Below are 13,910 nucleotides of genomic sequence, written 5' to 3'. Positions count from 1 at the left end.
GTCATAGTAACATACTTTTAAATAGCAAAGATGTTCCATTTTCCTTGACTTTAGGTAAAATATTTTTCCAGAACTAATAGACATAGGGGCTCAAGAACAGGCAAGGCATTCATGCTACCATTTCCCCCCTAAAATTTGTGGTTTCTTAAGCTCTCTGGTCACAACAAAGGGTTTACTTACTCTTGGCAGATGTATTTCATTACAACTAGGAAACTTTTCTAGTTCATAATAAAAAGCAGTTTACTGCTCAGAATAAAAACTTTTAAAGCAATATTGTTCTAATAACAACTACTCTTACGACCCTTTGAAGGAAAGAAAAAATCCTATTAATCTCAAAAACAAAAGGCACCTTATTAAATCTCCACAGTTCTTTCCTAATGTATCAATAAGTAAAGGTATCTTATTTAATAATAGTTTCCAGTCATCCACAGCAACTGACACAATCTAGAGACCTTAAAAATTATTAACTTTCAGTTCAGCTTCTCAGAGGGAATCATGTTTTAAAACATTAAGATATGGTATAAGCACTATAAAACAAACTTGTCCACTATGACCCATAATTTCTAAGGTTAGTACTAAAATCTATTTCAGCTGCAACATTTTATAATTGTTATTTAGTCAATGCACAGCTGAAACCCTCTGCTAAGTTTTAAAGTTAACAGTAACTGAACCGAACACTAATCTTAAATATTTCAGAGCATAAAGAATTAGAAGAAATTGAAATGAAAAATTGATCTTTTAAAAATGATCTTGCTTCTGTCACCTTTTTTGGAAAACACGCTTAATTAAAATTATCTTCCGCCCCCCAATAGATCCATATGAAGTAGAGCAAAAGCTGTAATGCAGATGTTTTTGTTATACCCAAGGATCTGCACGCATGCTAAAAGCAGCAAGCAAGCTCCCAAGAAGGAAATTAGTCCAGCTGCCTCCAGAAGAAACATGCCTTTAACAAGAGTACAAACCTGATGTTAAAACAGATAGTGCTACAGCTGCTCTTTTTTTTCTTACTTCTTTTAATGATCACTACAGGTGACAATGGCTTGCTCAAGTCTGCCTAGAAACACTAGTTAACAGATTCAAACAGCAGTATTTCAGCATGATGTGGATGAAATTGATCAGCAGATGTAAGCCTGCATGAAATTATGAAAATAAAAATTTACTTACGTTTCAAAGCATCGATCCACATTGTCAGACATCAAAAGCAGCATACATAACTGCTCCAGAGCTATTAGTTGCATGTCTCTTTCATCTCCTTGCCCCATCTGCAGCCACTCGAGCAATGTATCTGGGTCCACATCTGCCATGATTTTAAAGAGCTGCCTTTTCTTAAATTAAAAAGTAACCCAAAAATATTTTTAAAATATGGTCAGAATAACTTGAGTGCAAAAAATCTTCCACTCTGCAAAGATCCCAGGTTTCTGTAGTCTTCGCCTAAAAAAAGAAAAAGCAATCCATCAAGAGGTGTACAGTCAAATTTTAAATTGCGCTTCCCAACCGTATCACAACATTTTTATGCTGCAATTCTATACATACATACCCAGGAGAAAGACTGATTGAACTGAATGGAATTTATTTCTGAGTATATGTGTAGATTTGTCAAGCAGATACTTACTGCAAAAAAATATGCATGCTTCAGAAATAAATGTGTACCACAGTATCCTAAGTCTTGCAGTCAGGATAAACTATGCACAATAGATTATATCTGATGATTTAGTGTACTTTATTTTCTTTGTGCTAATCATTGAAAAAGTGCTGCACAGTGTCATCCTTGACCAACAGAATTGGTTTTGTGTTGGGAGATTTCACAAGGCACTGCTAAAACAGTTTCAAGGTTATCATTGGAGCCATAACAACTAGAAACATGTTTAAAAATATCACTATGTAAAAGTGTGTGTGTGTGCTGCCCAAAGATGTAGTAAACAGTGGTACCTCGGGTTACATACGCTTCAGGTTACAGACTCTGCTAACCCAGAAATAGTGCTTCAGGTTAAGAACTTTGCTTCAGGATGAGAACAGAAATTGTGCTCCGGCGGCACGGCAGCAGCAGGAGGCCCCATTAGCTAAAGTGGTGCTTCAGGTTAAGAACAGTACGAACCTCCAGAACGAATTAAGTACTTAACCCGAGGTACCACTGTAATTGGAACAGTACTCAGATATTAAACATTACTCATGTTATTAAAATAATTTATCCAGGGCTGTAAAAGTGCCAAGTGCCTGATCACCCAAGGATACAGAAATAGTATTGATACCTAAGGATTTTAGTTAGAGGGAGCCTGCTGCCTAAAAAATTAATAGTGGTTCCCAGGAATTTGATATGCTTTTCTGCCCTAACTTTTAATCTTCTTTGTATCTTTTCATTCACCATGTTAGAGTTTTGCATACAACACATAGGTTGATTATGTGAAGGTGGCAACATCAAGCCCAGCAGTTCCAAAAAGGGCAACACCAGCAAAATGTCACAATCACAATGTTCCAGTACTTCATCAGTGCTTGTATCTAATACTATGCATTCATTTGTTGATGTTGTAATTATACCTTGTAAGAAATAACTATGGTTGTAAAGGGGAAACGGAACACTAGCAGTTCAAGAACTAACATCCTCTTCCTAAATAATAATCAAGTTGGGTTTTTTTACTACTGGAACATCTACTGAAGCATTTTTTATCTTCCTCTTAGGCTATAAGGTAATGACATAACGATCCCCTCCAAGATGCAAGTCGTGACCACATAATGATTCAAATGAATCCTAAAGACTAAGGATGCCATAATACTGCTAATATGAACAAATATTCCTTAAATATTTAAGGAAATAAAGTTAGTGTGATATCCAATATTACTTAGAGTAGACTCAATGCAATCAATGTACTTGTCCATAAGTTACAATGAGTCTACACTGAATATAACCAACACTGACTATTACCCTAATAAATTTTGGTTTAAAGAATTCCGATTGTTTCTGTTTTCATTCACCTTGACACAAACATCCCTCTAACAGACTGTCTATTTGTAACAGAAAGGGTATGTATATCAGTGAAGAGATACCAACAAATGTGGCAATTACAGGCTACACTAGGAGCACTCTTTTGGACTGCACTACCCACAGCTTCAGCCCAAGCCAATTCATATTTACTTAAAAGTTTCACTGAGCTCAGAGCTGCATCTTTCTAACAGAACATACCCTAAACTCCCAAGAAAGTTGTCCAGATCCCCCAGACCTTCTCAGTGAGCAGAGAAATGATGTCTACCGCCACTGCTATTCCACAGGCAGAAACAATCATCCACAGTGAAGGACAAAGGGAGACATTCTGTGGGTATGTCAGTCAAAACCCTGACCCACAAAATCCTATGAAATCTCACTCTCATGAAATACTCCAAGAATGGTGGCAAAACTATGCCAGCCCAGGAACTAGTGTTATTCCCACCCCCACCATAGCAGTCCATGGGTGGGAGAATTTAAAAAAACCCAACCTCAGTAGGTAAAAGTAATAGCCACTCCTCCCACCTTCTTCACTGGCAGGCAGAAAGCAGCAGTGATTAGAAAATGGTGGTATCTCCACCACATAATATCCCATTACAACTGTGGGACTGGATGCCTTGTTGGTAATGCCCCATTTCTTGGGCAACGTGCTGGAGTGGCCACCTTTAGGTGTTCTTAGAAGAATCAAAGTATTTAGACCAATTTCAGTCTGGCTTCAGGTCAGGCTTTGAAACCAAAACAGACTTGGTTAACCTGATGAATGAGCAGCTTTATGACAGAAACAGGAATAGTATGACTCTGTTGGTTCTCTTTGACTTTTAATCAACTTTTGATACCACTGACTATGGTATCTTGCTGGACCAATGCTGCAGGGTAGGGGGTTATGCTGGACCAACTCTACAGGCGTGGTGTTATGGTAGCTCTGCTTCTACCTGCAGGATAAATTTCAAAGGGCTGCATTGAGTCTTTTGCTCTTCCCCATAGCAGCTGCGCTGTGGGATACCACAAGGATCCATCTTGTCCCCCAAGTTATTTATATCTATATGAAGCCATTTCGAGAAGTCATTAAGGGATATGGAGTTGGGTACCTTTGGGATGGTGATGGCATGACAACCACTTCTATTACTTCTGTCATCTAAGTCAGCTGAGGGTGTGCAGGCGCTGGACCACTGTAATGAACTAGATTACAGTCAATAAATTGTGACTGAATCCTGGAAAGATGAAGGTCCTCTGGGTTGTTGGTTCTCATGTTGGGGAATGAGGCAGACAGCCTGCTCTAGATAGGACTGCACTCCCTTGAAAGAGCAAGTTTGTAGTCTGGGAGTAGTCCCGGGTCCATCTTGTCACCAAAGGTCCAAATGGCAATGGTGGCCCAGAGTGCTTTTGGTCACCTCTGGCTGCCTCACCAGCTACAACTGCTCCTGGAAAGGGATAGCTTGGCCACAAAAGTGCATGCTCTGGTAACCGGTTTACTGAACTATTTTGAAACTTTTTGGCATGGCCTTCCAATGCAATGGAGAGATCAGGGAATGTATTTTGAATGCTATACCTTATTGACTTGATTTACATCAAATTATATCTTTCTATATATGCACTAAGCTATGCATGCCATTCCCACTGCTTCTGGGCATTGCTTACTTATTTATATGTTCCTTAAGTTCTGTTCTTGTTAATTCAATTTTTTATAGTTTTTAGAGATTGATATTAAACTTTATGTCAATGTTGCTTTTAAAAAAATATTTTAAAGTTTTTTAAAAAAACATTAATTGGTCTCAGCGATTTGATAGGCTACTGATATGGATTACTATCTTAATGTATTGCTGATACGTTGTATTACTAGGTTTTTAAAAAAAATCTGATACACATCGCTCTTTCTTATGTATGAAGCCACTTTGGGTATAATTTGTTATAGAAAACCAGTATAAAAACTAATGATAAGCTGAAAACAGCTGAAAAATTCTCACAATTCCCTTGTACTTCAAAAGCTAAATGCTATCTTTATTGGCATATTAAAGCTTCTTACTCTAACATACAAGTAATTACCTATTTTCGTAAACCTGAGGCTGTTCCTGGATCAATATAACCACCACACACAAAAGCAGTTTGCTGAAGTAAATATGCCCTTTCACACATTTGCTTTTATCCTTCCATAAATGAATTATATTACAAACATGGAAAAAGTTAACTGTACAAAGTTTCTTCAGTACTGAAGTATTAGGGAGAGGAAGACTCTCTCCAGAATTGTGCCTTTAAAAAATATACTGATATACTGTTGGGCAAAGTCTGCTTGTGTGTTTGCTTGTGACGTGTTAGCAATTAATAATGTTACCTTTTAACAACATTTGGGGGAGGGGACAAACATAGAAATTAGTCAAACTTACTTTCAACTTGGTCTGCATGAGAGACCAAACTAAAAACAATAGAATAATTCCTGCAGGCTGAAAAACCCCAGGTAACAACAACAACAACAAACGTTGTCCTGTATTAAATACATATATCACAAAGGTAAATCCTTCAAAGGCTGCCTACATGCACAGCGAAAGACACACTTAGCTTAAATAAATAAAAGTCAAACACACAGTCAGGCACACTCTCCGACAAAGTAATAAATGTGGGGGAAGGGGCCACACTTTTGCGGCAAAGCACATGCTTTCCACGCAGAAGGGTTCAGTCCGTAGTATATCCAGTTAAAAGGCTCTTAGGTAACAGGGCTGGAAGTTACCCAAGACTTTGGAGAACCGCTGCCGGTCAGAGTAGATACTACTGGGCTACACAGACCGACAGCCTGACCATGAGGTACCTTCACGCGTTATTTGCCGACCTTCTACGACGAGACTGAATAAAACCAACACCAGACAATACAGCCGGGGATGTCACACTGACTTTTACAGATCCGGCTTGCAATCCAACCCCACCCGCAATTCTCCGAGAGTAAGCCCCGCTGAGCTCAATAGCATTCCCTCCCGAGTAGACACGGTTAGCATTACAACCCCTAGTCACAAAGGAGAGCCGAAAACAACGTAAGGCCACAAGCTCAGGCACCGAGAGGAAGCCGATCACTTCCCTTCGACAGGGCCCGTAGCCCAGGGCTCGAAGCACCTGCTCGCCTCGCCTCCTACTAGGCCCACAGGCCCCAACCAGATCTCTTCGCGGCGGCCCGGACAGGCGACCCCGCTCGCTACCCTCCCGTCCCCAAACCCTCCGTTTCCCCAGGCCTACCAAGCCCCGCCGCGCCTGGACTCGGCGTGGCCTCTCTCCAGCCTCCCCGCTCCAGCCGCCTTCCCCACACGGACCCCGAAGCCCAGCCCGACCCGCCAGCGGCGGAGCCGTCCCGGAACCGCCTGCCTCGGAGCCCCAGCTCTCCCCGCCTCCTCTTCTTACCCGGGCCGGGCCGCGGCGCTCGCGTTGTCTGGCAGCCGCAGGCCTCGCAGGGTGACCCGGTCAGGCGGCTTAGGAAAGGCCGCCGCGAGGCCCCGCCGCGCTCTTGTTTCCTCCTCCCCGCTGCCCGAGTGAGTGACTCGCTCGCTCTCCGCGGCGCCGCAGACTTTCTCCTCAGACGCCGCCGCCGCTGTGGCCGCCTCAGCTTCCCGGCGTCCTTCGCTCACCTCCCTCAGTCCATCGCCAGGCAGCGACGCACCCCGTCCATCTTGATCCTCCCGGCACAAGAGGGGGAGGGGGAGGGTGACGGGGAAGCGAGCGCCACAGACACGAGAGGGGGAGGAGGAGGAGGAAGGGGAGCGGGAGGGGGAGGAGCCCGCCAGCCTCGGAGTCACGCTCGGGCGGACTCCCGGAGCCGCGCGGGGAGATACCGAGGGCCGGCAGAGGGGGCGCTGCGGAGGCCAAGCTCGCGCCGGCGTTTGCTACGCTCTTTCCTTACCCGCCGCCGGTTACTTCTCGGACTGCTTTTCCCTCAGCTTCCTCGCCTCTCCGTAACGTTGGGGATGCGTCGAGATGTGTTGAATTGGAAGCAGCAGCAACAGGAAGCGCCCTATCGCGTTCCTCAGGGCGCAATGGCGAACTTTTATTCTCCCCCCTCCCTCGTTAAAAACGAGGAAGAGAAGCGACCTCCCCTCATATCATATACTACACATGTCTCTCTCCCCACCCGCCTCGGCTCAGCTTCTCCTGTCCAAAGAGGAGCGAACTTGAGTCGCAGCAACAGGCGAACGAGGGACTGGACGAGAGGAACAGAAATTCTTCTTCACACGAGTCGCCATTACCTTGCGGGATCCGCGGCCCACTGGCTCCTGTGGCTTTAAAGCGGGATGTGAGGGGGCGAGTTTATTAACACAACCAAGTTTCTTGGGTGAGCGCAGGGTCCTCCTAGCTGTAGCTCGGAGAAAGGGGTCGCTCCCCTCAGGCCCAACAAGCCTGGGGAATGGGCAGGGGTTATAAGAACTGCAGTTCCGCTGGGGAGGGGGACTTCAGAAGAGAAATGCGGTTGCCTTCATTATATATTTTTTATTTTTTAAAAAATTAAAATACTATTATTTATACTCCGCCCTTCTGGGGCAGTGAGTGCACCTGGCCATTTGGGTCAGCAGGTTGTTCTCCAACTGCATGTACTGCACGCTGTCTATTTAAAGCACATTGCCCACCACCAGAGACCTGTGGGAACTGTTAAGGGTGCTGGGAATTGTCACTCTAGGAGGGTGAACGACAATCTCCAGGGTTATTTTTAGGAAAAGGAAAAGTGCTTTAAATGTATTGGGGGGGGGGTGTACACAGCCTAAGTCAGAGATAGGGTGACCCTCCAGATGCTGTTGGGCTCTTAACTCCTATCAGCCCTATCCAAAGATGCTGGAAGTTGGGAGTCCAACAATTATCCCTAGTCAAGGTGGTCCTGTAGTGTTTTCTCCACTTGAAGAGCCAATCTATGTGGGCAGCAAAGACATCACATTAGAAGGGCAATATAAGGAGTGCTAATTTTACCGCCCAGCATTTAATAATATTTCCTATATTCCTTCTCCCAATGTGCTCAGGATTCAACTCTCCTCACCACAATCCTACAAAACAATTTATACCAAGGGACAATGAGCGGCCAAGTGAGTTTAATTAATTTATTTTATGTTATTTAATTTAATTAATGGTTGAGCAGCCATTTGAGTCTATGTATCTCCAGTCTAAGCCTTATCTGTCTGATGCTACACTGGGGGGGTGAGGTGGGTGACACCTCCAGTGTTTTGGACCACAAATGAAGTATTTCTCAGGGACACCTACATTTCTGACTAGCTCACTGATTCTTCATAATATTAAGTAATTGAGTGTAAGTTCAGTTATATACATAGTATATGTAAATATTAACTAAAAACAAAACAAAACAAGGACAGGGCTCTTGCACCTTGAATGTAAGAGGAGAATTTTAGCAGGTGTAGCTTGTGATGCAATTAGCTCTTCAGTACAACTATTAAAGGTGCAGGAGTCCTGCCCTCTATTCCATCAGCCCCTCCCAACCAATATACAGTGGTACCTTGGGTTAAGAACTTAATTCGTTCTGGAGGTCTGTTCTTAACCTGAAACTATTCTTAACCTGAGGTACCACTTTAGCTAATGGGGCCTCCCGTTGCTGCCACGCCGTCGTCATGCAATTTCTATTCTCATCCTGAAGCAAATTTGTGTTGAATGAGTTTCAGTTGGTAAGGTTCAAGGTACTATTTCTGGCCCAAGTACCACTGTTTGCCAAAGGCACAAATTAAAAGGAGGGAGAAGCTGTCCTAATGAGGGTTTTTTGTGGTTTTTTTTTTTTTTAAGCCTTTGGAGCTTGCTGCAGCTCTCAAAAAATGGGAAATGGAAATGGCACTCTTTATGGAGTAATGTAGTATGGCCAAACCGTTAATTTACAAGGTATGTATATTTCTCAAGCAGTTCCAGGGGAACTCCCAAGCAGTTCAAAAATTTTAGTTAAAATGAACAATTCTCCGGTGAGTACATGTGCTAGTTATGTTCCTTCTCTCTTTAGCATAAAGGTTGATGGAAGCAGAGAGTCCATATATGTGTGACTGCAGTCAGTGGCAGAGCTTCATGCTCCGGCACTGGGGGGGGGGGGCGAAGAGCAGGCGGGGCAGGGCAGGGCAGGCCTGGTGTGTATCATGGGGGTGGGGCATGCTGCCTGCAGGGGCGGGGCGCCCAGCACGGGCAGCCGCAATGGCACTCTACTGGGATCTCGCTGCCAGGGACGGGGCGCTCCCCCCACACTCCTCTTCCTCTGCCAGTGACTGCAGTGTTAACTCATTGGTAAGATTTTCAGAGGCTTCCAGTTTGCTCCACAATTAGGAGAGAACCTAACCATTTCAGCCTCATGGACTCATGGGCAAATTGGAATGTATGTCTCTGTCATTTACACACCAGCAGAGCTATGGGGACAATGCAACTACACTATGTAGAAGGCAAAGCAAAATAATAATAATAATAATAATAATAATAATAATAATAATAATAATATATGTAGAATGCAGTTCTCTGACACCTCATTTCTTTGTATATTAATAATAATAATAATAATAATTGAATTTATATACCGCCCTATACCCAGAGGTCTCAGGGTGGTTCACAGAAGAAAATCAAAATATAAAACCACAAAATATATACAGTAATCAAAATTAAAACAACCCAATAACCCCCCCTGCCAAAATAACCCTTACATTTTAAAAGGGCATAGGATGCCAATCAAAACAACCAAAGGCCTGGTTAAAAAGGAATATTTTTGCAGTAATCTAACCTTGAGGTTACAAGAGCACAGACAACAGTAGGCTATCCTTGTCCAGATAGAGGCGTAGCTGGGCCACCAATCAAAGCTTGATGGAAGGCACTCCCAGTCACCTGAGCCTTGAGCAACAGCAAAGGATCCAGGAGTATCCCGAATCTACAAACCTGCTCCTTCAGAGGAAGTGTAACACCATCAAGAGCAAGCAATCTCCCACCTATCTGGTCTAGGGAACCACCCACTAACAGTGCCTCAGTCTTATCTGGATTGAGTTTCAGTTTGTTGGCTCCTCCAGTCCATTACCAAGGCAAGATACTGGTCCAGCACTTTCACTGCCTGACCTGCTGATGTAAAGGAGAAATAGTGCTGAGGGCCATCAGCATACTGCTGACAACGTACTCCAAGCCTCCTAGCAGTTTCATGTAGATGTTAAACAACGTGGGGTATAAGATTGAGCCCTGTGGAACCCCCACACTGAAGGTTCCACAGGGCTGAAAAGCATTCCCCAAGTAACACCCTTGGGGAGCGGCCATCCAAGTAGGACTGGAACCACCGCAAAGCGGTGCCACCCACCCATAGTTTGGACAGTTGCTCGAGAAGGATACCATGGTCAAAGGTATTGAAAGCTGTCAGGGGGATTGAGAAGAATTAACACATTTCCCTTGTCTCTCTCTCTACCGAGGTCATCATACAGGGGGACCAAACCAGTTTCTGTGCCAAAACTGGGCCTTAACCCTGATTGAAATGGATCCAGAAAATCAGTTTCTTCCCAAAGCGCCTGGAACTGGTCTGCAACCACTCACTCCAAAACTTTGCTTAGGAAAGGGAGATTAGCATTTGGCCAGTAGTTGGTTAGGTTTTCCAAATCCAGGGAAGGTTTCTTAAGGAGTGGTTTTACCACTGCCTCCTTCAAACAGGCAGGGACCACCCCCTCGTAAAGAGGCATTGATCACCTCCCTGGCCCAGCCACCTGTTCCCTCCCTGCTGATTTTTATCAGCCAAGAGGGGCAAGGGTCTAGAGTGCAAGTGGTCACCCTGACTGATCTGAGCACCTTGTCCACATCCTTGAGCCTTACCAACTGAAACTCATCCAACACAACATGATTAGACTGTGCTCTGGACACCCCATGAGATTCATCTGCTAGGTATTGATAGATACAGGCGATTTTATCCTCAAAATGCTTTGCAAACAAGTCACAGTGAGGTACCATTGGTTCTATCACCTCCTTTGGGCCAGCCTGTAAAAGGCCTCGTACAACCCAGAAAAGCTCCGCCGGACTGCATAATGATGCAATGGAGGCAGTAAAGTAAACCTTCTTTGCTTCCTTCACTGCCACTAGGTAGGCTCAGGGGTTATGTCAATAGCCTGAGCCACTCAGTTGTAAAGACATTACAACTTTGACATTATGACATATGGCCACATATGGTCTCTCCCCAGAGTATTTATTAAGTTTAGAAAAGGGAAGGGCCAAGAATATAATCAAAGAAAGACTCAGGGACATTGAAGCCCAAAATGACTTTAATCAACTTCCGATAACTTATAAACTCCTATACAATTCCCAAAGGCCCCATCTAGCAAACTATCTCAAAGTTCTAGACAAATCGCTAAACACCGATGGGCATTTTCCAGGGCCCGCTTTAACACTCTCCCTTCAGCTCTTCTAGAGGGAAGATACAACAAAATACCGATCAAACAAAGATTATGTCCCTGTAACAGCAACGAAATCGAAACCATCAGGCATGTTATCTTATACTGCCTATTATATCGAGACTCGAGAAAAGAGCTGATCAAGCCGATTCTGAGGAAAATACCTCATAGTACAGACGACACCTATATCAGACACCTCTTAGTTGACAAAGAGCCCGAAATTAACAGGCCTGTGGCAAAGTACTGTTACATTGCAACAAGAATAAGACGAGCAATGATGTCAGCAACGGAGTTCAAATTGTAAACATCGAAGGAATGATAATAAACAGTAGTGACATTTGAATTGAATTCTTAAAACCTTAAAAGTCGAAACCTGGTCATAAATATAAGCACCAATTCTGTGAATTGGCCATATTTCCACTGTTATTTGTAGTACAAGACCACTTATAATGTCATATTTTTATAAATTGCTTATAAATTGACCGTATTAAAGATATTTGATTTGATTTGATTTGACATTATGACATGCCTATGTGCTTTTTTTTGTTTGTTTTAAGTATTTTAAGATACTCAGGAAGAAACCATATGCCATAATGTGTAGTCCCTTCCTAGGGTATTGTATGGGGAAAATATGTGCCTCTGGAGAGTACAGTTGCAGTACAGTGCAAAGAAGCCAGTCCAAGGACTACCTCATAAGTAAAGGTAAAGGTACCCCTGCCCGTACGGGCCAGTCTTGACAGACTCTAGGGTTGTGCGCTCATCTCACTCTAGAGGCCGGGAGCCAGCACTGTCCACAGACACTTCCGGGTCACGTGGCCAGCGTGACAAAGCTGCTCCGGCAAACCGGCACCAGAGCAGCACATGGAAACGCCGTTTACCTTCCCGCTATTAAGTGGTACATATTTATCTACTTGCACTTAAGAGTGCTTTCAAACTGCTAGGTGGGCAGGAGCTGGGACCGAACAACGGGAGCTCACCCCGCCGCAGGGATTCGAACCACTGACCATACGATCGGCAAGTCCTAGGCGCTGAGGTTTTAACCACAGCGCCACCTGCGTCCCTACCTCATAAGTATCTGGTGTTTTTTTTTAGTAGAATTGTTCAGTGTTCACTATTTTATTTAAAAGTTTGCACATGAACAGAGTGTCCTGGACTCATTTTTGCATGTAGGAGAAACTGACACAGGACAGAATGAAACAATAGGCTGTTTCATTCATTCCTACACATGAGGCAACCACAGCCTTGAGACAAACAGTTTTCTGCAGATAGACCCACCATGTGAGACATATTTTAACAGTGACTATATACATAAATTGTTGTTTGTTTTCATTATTGGTGAATGTATACACACCATCATTTTTAATATGTCAGAATTTCCCGCAGCATGAAGGAGAATGGGCAAACCTTGTTCATATATGGTTGGGTACATTGGATCTCCTCAACTGTTAATGTGTTTAGGAATGAGGGGTAAACAGGTTGGAGGTTAGTTAACATTCTTAATTGTGTGTGGTTAAATCTGCATAAAATAGAGCACCCTTTAATTTTTTCCTTGGTGTTTATTGTGAACTGCCTTAGGAAGACCTTTGATCATGACATGCATTATAAAAAACCCCCTAAATAATCAGTAAACATTGTGTTACAACCTTCAAAGCTGCAGTTCTGAACATGCATTATATGAAATATAGTTTCTGTTAAATTAATGGGGCATAATCTGCTGATCATGTTCTAGGGTATAAATTGAACTGTTATTCTAGTGTTAGGATTTAGCTCATTAGTTTTAAAACCTGTAATCTGTGGTTCTGAGATCCATCATATTAAGTAGGAACCATCTACTCAGAACATTCTGTATATAATTACTCTCTGCGATTTGCTGTGAAAAAAGGCCACATTCAGGCACACTGGGTCATCACAGTGGCTCTTTTTGTAGAGTTGCATGACATTTTTAGTGAGGCCATTAGTCACAAAAGAAGTTAATAATATAATTAACATAAGATTATAGTTTATTTAAATAGTGGTGACTATGTGGCAGATCCTTCCTGTAGTCACCAGGAAAATGGAAGTATGCAGAGAACCTGAAGACAATGGCAGTTCTTCCACCTCACACAGGACCAGGCAGTCACATGTCACTGTCCTAGGCAGACATCATTTAGGAAGTCTTTAGTTACTCTGACTGACATGTGAATATCATTATAAGTGTAAAATAATGCTGATCTTTAACAACAAGAAGTTATATTTTAATTACCACTGAATGGAAATTGGGAAGATATGTGGATTGTAAAATACTGTATATGACATGAAGTATGTCAGAGAAAGCCGAGATTAGGGATGGCAGAGGAAATTAGTTCACTTTGCATTTTATTTTGAACCTACCACATTCATGCTTCCCAAAACAATATGAGAACTGAAACACAGTTCTCATAAATTTGTACTTCTCCAAATGTTGTGATGCCACATATGCACACAAAAGTGTATATTGGTGAAAATCATGTGCAAAATAAAGGTAAAGGTAAAGGTACCCCTGCCCGTACGGGCCAGTCTTGACAGACTCTGGGGTTGTGCGCCCATCTCACTTAAGAGGCCAG

The 13,910-nt window shown here is 43.1% G+C and overlaps 1 protein-coding gene and 1 long non-coding RNA gene across 13 annotated transcripts in view; one reads left to right on the top strand and one right to left on the bottom strand.

Moving 5' to 3' along the window:
- The window catches only part of HECTD1 (HECT domain E3 ubiquitin protein ligase 1), a 68,763-nt gene that overhangs the window by 52,359 nt on the left and 2,494 nt on the right, over positions 1-13,910 (bottom strand). For 11 of the 12 annotated variants that reach the window (XM_081888642.1, XM_081888635.1, XM_081888637.1 and 8 more), the window contains exon 2: positions 1,165-1,431. In XM_081888642.1, the coding sequence (XP_081744768.1) occupies positions 1,165-1,304 (140 nt within the window). In that variant the 5' untranslated portion in view covers positions 1,305-1,431. Of the gene's footprint in view, positions 1-1,164; positions 1,432-6,358; positions 6,619-13,910 lie in introns of those variants that run through there. The other variant, XM_081888638.1, reaches the window with a different exon arrangement.
- The window catches only part of LOC309357131, a 33,378-nt gene continuing 26,231 nt past the window's right edge, over positions 6,764-13,910 (top strand). The window contains exons 1-2 of the long non-coding RNA XR_014163037.1: positions 6,764-7,283; positions 7,960-8,022. This is a non-coding gene — a long non-coding RNA (uncharacterized lncRNA). The remainder of the gene's footprint in view (positions 7,284-7,959; positions 8,023-13,910) is intronic.

The sequence above is a fragment of the Podarcis melisellensis genome, assembly GCF_964234715.1.
Source record: "Podarcis melisellensis genome assembly, chromosome: 1".
NCBI lineage: Eukaryota > Metazoa > Chordata > Lepidosauria > Squamata > Lacertidae > Podarcis > Podarcis melisellensis.
The sequence above is the reverse complement of the archived record's forward strand: the minus strand, read 5'-3'. Positions and strand labels throughout refer to the sequence as shown.